Source organism: Notothenia coriiceps, unplaced genomic scaffold (assembly GCF_000735185.1).
Source record: "Notothenia coriiceps isolate Sejong01 unplaced genomic scaffold, NC01 NC01_scaffold00014806, whole genome shotgun sequence".
Taxonomy (NCBI): domain Eukaryota; kingdom Metazoa; phylum Chordata; class Actinopteri; order Perciformes; family Nototheniidae; genus Notothenia; species Notothenia coriiceps.
The window spans coordinates 1-4662 of record NW_011347507.1 but is presented as its reverse complement, the minus strand read 5'-3'; the positions used below and the strand labels follow the sequence as shown (position 1 = coordinate 4662).

The following is a 4662-nucleotide window of genomic DNA, read 5'->3' as shown; positions in this document are numbered from 1 at the left end:
AACATCAGCAGGAGAGGACTCTTTAAAGTAGAGACACTACATACTGATATACACCTGAACATCAGCAGGAGAGGACTCTTTAAAGTAGAGACACAATATGTCCTTTTTGGGACAGAGAGGTTCGAGCACATTTTTGAAGTAGTACAATCATGGGCGTGGACGTCGAGACGATATCTCCCGGTGATGGAAGAACATTTCCAAAGAAGGGCCAGACATGTGTTGTTCATTACATAGGTATGCTGCAGAATGGGAAGAAGTTTGACTAGGCTCAGATATTTCTCTGTTGAAGTCCCGCTTTAATTTCAAAGTGTTGTCCCTTCAAAAAGATCAAGGTGACCCTCCTAAAGTCTCTGAACATTTAAATTCTACCAGATGAACATCTCAGATTATGTTCACATCAAAGTCTTGTCTGGTCTCACCTGACACGGTGATGTTGGCTTGGACCCTGTGTCCGATCAGCTGCTGTGTGGCGACGCAGTGGAAGCGGTTGTTTGAGGTGTTGCTCACAGTGGTTTGGATGCTAACGTCATAGCGGCCTCCTCTCTCTGAGACCTGAGGATCCTCAGCATGAAGGATGCTTCCTTCACTGTCCTGCCACTCTACTTTAGGTTCTGGAGAGGCACCTCGAACGTCACATTTCAGCACCACGCCCAACTCCGTGACGTCAACTATCGAGGTGCAAGGCTCTGGAGCGGCACCTGTGAACACAGAATTGAAAATACACAACAAATAACATGAGTCAGTTACTTGTTCAGTCTTTAAAGGCCCAGATACACCGGCCCGAAAACGGCAGTAAATGGGAGTCGGGCCGAACATGAGCGTGGGCACGCCCTATTCGGAGTGGTGTGCGCCGCACCGTCGGGTCTTTTCTGCCGACCTGACGCCTTTTCTTGCCGATTCAACATTTTGAATCGGCGTCGTGAACACCACCGGAAGTCGGACAAAGGGATAACACTGATTGGCTGTTCAGCTAGCGAATCAGTGCATGAGAAGCGTTAACGGAAGTGAGGGAGGTAAACAAATGATTTAAAACGGAAGATGGAACACACAAGGACGGCTATTTCACCTCATCGGTTCATAGAGCTCCTGTTCGTTCATGTTTTCAATGGACGAGAGTGAAAATGGAAAGAAAAACGCTATTTGTTGTTTGTTTATATCACGGAGTCTGTTCTTCTTCTCTGTCTTCCGGTTGTTGCCTCTTTTGAATGATGAATACACACTACCGCCGCCTGCTGGTAAGGAGAGTTATTGCCACTTACGCATACGCAGTTCATACGTGCTCGGCTCGGATTTGCGGTGTCCCAGTGCGCGAAGTCGGCAAATACGCAGGAGATTCCGGCGACGCAACAGTCGGTGCCGGCGTTTTCTCAGGTGACTGGCCGGTGTATCTGGGCCTTAAGGATTGATATGGCTATTAGTCTAGTTGCCGGATGCTAACCTGGATAAGTCTGGCAATTTGCTAAATTTGTTTACAATGTGTTGATTAGCATTAATTAGCATTAATTAGCATTATAGCCTATGCAGACACTAGTGTGGCTTGGCTGATTTAAACTTTTCTGGAGTGCTTTCAGGGTTATTGAAGTTGCTAAATCCATTTCAGACATGTTCAGGTTGAGAAATGGTAGTTTTAACTTTAAAGTGGCCATATTTGTTCTCCTGGTGGACTGAAAGCCCTGATCACTCATCTCTGAATCTGTCGTGTGTGCTAAAAACGTGACGCTCTCTTTGAGGCCATCATTCAAAAAATCCTTGTCACACTTCCTGTCCTGGTCCTTTGTTTTGGGGATAAACAGCCCCCAATATAAATAACTTTATATTACTAAAGGTTATATCAGTATGACCAGTCAGTGACACTGGGATCAATTATAAATCTAAATAAAATGTAAATGCAGCGACAAAGGTTTAGCACACACACATATCAGAGACAGATCATCAGGACTCACCAGCAGTTTCCCCGTGTTTGTTCTCCAATTTCAAGCACGGGTCACAACCTGATGGGAAACAAACATAGCTTTTACTGTTTGACTGCTTGATGTAATCAGCGTGCTGAACACCTCATACAGGTAAAGAGGCTGAGAGTCACTATGGGATTAAGATTAAGATCAAATTGTATTAAACCCCAAAAGGGAACATTCTGAATAAAGCCACTGTGCCGTAAAACGTCTGTTCCCGTTCTACTAGAGACGAAGAAACACCCTGCGAGGAAATTAAACTCCACTTCACTTTTGGGAGTAGACTTAAGACTTTCCTCTTTGATAAAGTTATTATGCTGCTATCTGCTTTTTGATAAACGTATACAGGAGTAAAGGCTGTATAAAGGCTGTTTTAGGAGGGTAGGAGTGATGGCATTGTTGACCTGTGTTATTAAAGTACTCACCAACAACAACAAGCTCGATGTGGAATGTTTGATGAGGCTGCAGACGGGGGAAAACGCAGATGTAACTTCCACTGTCGATCACCTTCGTCTCTCTGATGACGATGGAGGCGTTTCCGTGCTTCAGTTCATTTTGGAAATGTGAGACTCGACCTTTGAACTGCTCACTCTGACCTGAATGACGATCATAATGAACAGCAGAATCGTACATGAAGACTTGGTGCTGAGTTCCTCCTCCCTGACCGACCTTCTTCCAGTCAAACAGTTTATCTTGGAGGTTTTCTCTGGTGCTGGGGGAGCAGGGTAACAGGGCGTCACTCTCTTCTGTAACAACCACTCTGACCACACCTGCAAGACAGAGCAGAAGTCAATATACTGCACACACACACAGATATATATATACATATACATATACCTATACCTGACACCACTGTCTTCCATGTAGTGGAGTAAAAGTACACAATTGACTACAATCATCAAACTGAGGGTCTTATTTCATTACGTTTTCATTTGATTTCATCAGATTCAAATTCAAGATTTATGATCACGTCATTTTTTTTTTTTATTCTGCTTGGGGGCTTTGCGCCCCCTAGCAGCGGCGCGCATATTTCAGCAGCGGCGCAGCGCCGCTGCTGAAAACATATAGGGGAAACACTGGAAGGAATTTGATATCTGGTGGTGCGAACAACAATCTAAAAAAATAAGTTGCACAGTAGGTAAAAAAATAAATAATACAAGGATAATAAAAAATAAGTATTTTAAAGAAATAATTTAACGTTACAAAAGGATAATAAAGATAAGTATTTACACCAAATGTAAATGTAACAATACAAATAACCTTAAAGCTAAAAAACAAAGATAGAAGATACATTTACTGCTCATGATGTGCTGTGCAGATTTCGCACCCAGGAAGATTTGGAAAGTCGCCAAGTTTGCAAAACTGCAGCACACCTTGGACTAGCTTCTTGATTCTGATTGTCCAGAGACCCGAGAATGAAACAATTTTCACTATTTCGCCTCAAAGCGACGAGTATGCAGGTTTACACATACGAGGATTTTGCTTCGATATAAATGGGACATACAAAGACAGAAGAATACGTTTTTCTAAAAGAAGGGGGCGACACATAGTATTATTATAAAGACCATTGTATCAAATAATACATTTCAAGATAATAATATAAATACATATTATTAATATTATTTAGTATTATTATTATTATTATTATTATACAAGCCAGAGTGAAAAACTGAATTTCCCCCTAGGGAGATTCATATAGGTTCATCTTCTTCTTCATCTTCTTCTTCATCTTCTTATTAATATAATCCTTACCGTCTGCATCTCCATGTGCAATCCAGTAAAAAGTCAGTAGGAGAAAGATGGAGGAAAATAGGATTTCCGGAGAAGTGATCTGAAGTCTAAGACCCATGTCTCAAAGTGTCTGTGCACAGTCACTTTACAATGAATGATCTGCGACAAAACAGTGACGACACTACGTTAGAAGAGTTACGACAGCGGAAGTCCAAAAACGGTTATCGTCACGTGGTTCATGCAGACGAGGATCGTTCCCCGGAAGTTCATGGCGGGCAATGTGAATGCATTGATAACAGGAGATAGAACTACGATTTTTGGTCATTATTAGTGAATAAAGGTTTTGATTTGCAATATTTATACAACAAATCGATATGTGTATGTATTTACATCAATATGTTTTAAAAAATAAAATAGAATTTGCTAATATTAAGTGATAATATTAGGATTAGTGTGAACAACTAGTTTACATGTTTCAGCGTTTATCTCACCTAATGAGACGGGTGGGCAATATGCATGGAGCACAGTAAATCCATCCTGGGCTTAATTTTAGAGACGGCCACTTGGAGATCATCCTCCACGTTTAGACGAGATCTGTATTTGTTTTTTATGTATGTCAGTGCCGAGAAAGTCTTTTCGCACAGGTATGTGGAGCCAAACGTTGTCAGAACGTCCAACGCGGCCTTGGAAAGCTGTGGGTATTCCCTCTCAACTGAAATTAACCAGTTAACCAGTCAGGGTCTGTCAGGTGGTCAGCGAGCTGGGACCCATGCTCCGTTTGAAATAAGCGCACCTCGTCCCTCAGTTCATACAGGCGGCTGAGAACATTTCCCCTTGAAAGCCACCTGACTTCTTTGTGGAACAGCAGGCCCTGATGCTCCGATCCCAGTTCGTTGCAGAGATACAGCCTGGTATTGAGTGGACGGGATTTTATGTAGTTGACCATTTTTATCGCCGTCTCAAGAACACTTTTAAGCTC

At 42.3% G+C, this 4662-nt stretch overlaps 1 protein-coding gene across 2 annotated transcripts; it reads right to left on the bottom strand.

Annotated features, from left to right (window-relative positions):
- Positions 1-354: 354 nt before the first annotated feature.
- Positions 355-3838, bottom strand: LOC104948664 (butyrophilin-like protein 10). 2 transcript variants are annotated; one of them, XM_010774886.1, is made up of 4 exons: positions 3705-3838; positions 2378-2722; positions 1944-1991; positions 355-698 (listed from the first exon to the last, which is right to left on the bottom strand). In XM_010774886.1, the coding sequence occupies exons 1-4, from the start codon at positions 3799-3801 to the stop codon at positions 382-384; spliced, it is 807 nt and encodes a 268-aa protein (XP_010773188.1). In that variant the 5' UTR covers positions 3802-3838; the 3' UTR covers positions 355-381. The 2 variants fall into 2 exon arrangements, with proteins under 2 accessions (XP_010773188.1, XP_010773189.1); XM_010774887.1 differs by lacking the exon at positions 1944-1991 and having other exon boundaries at positions 367-698.
- Between the last annotated feature and the right edge of the window lie 824 nt (positions 3839-4662).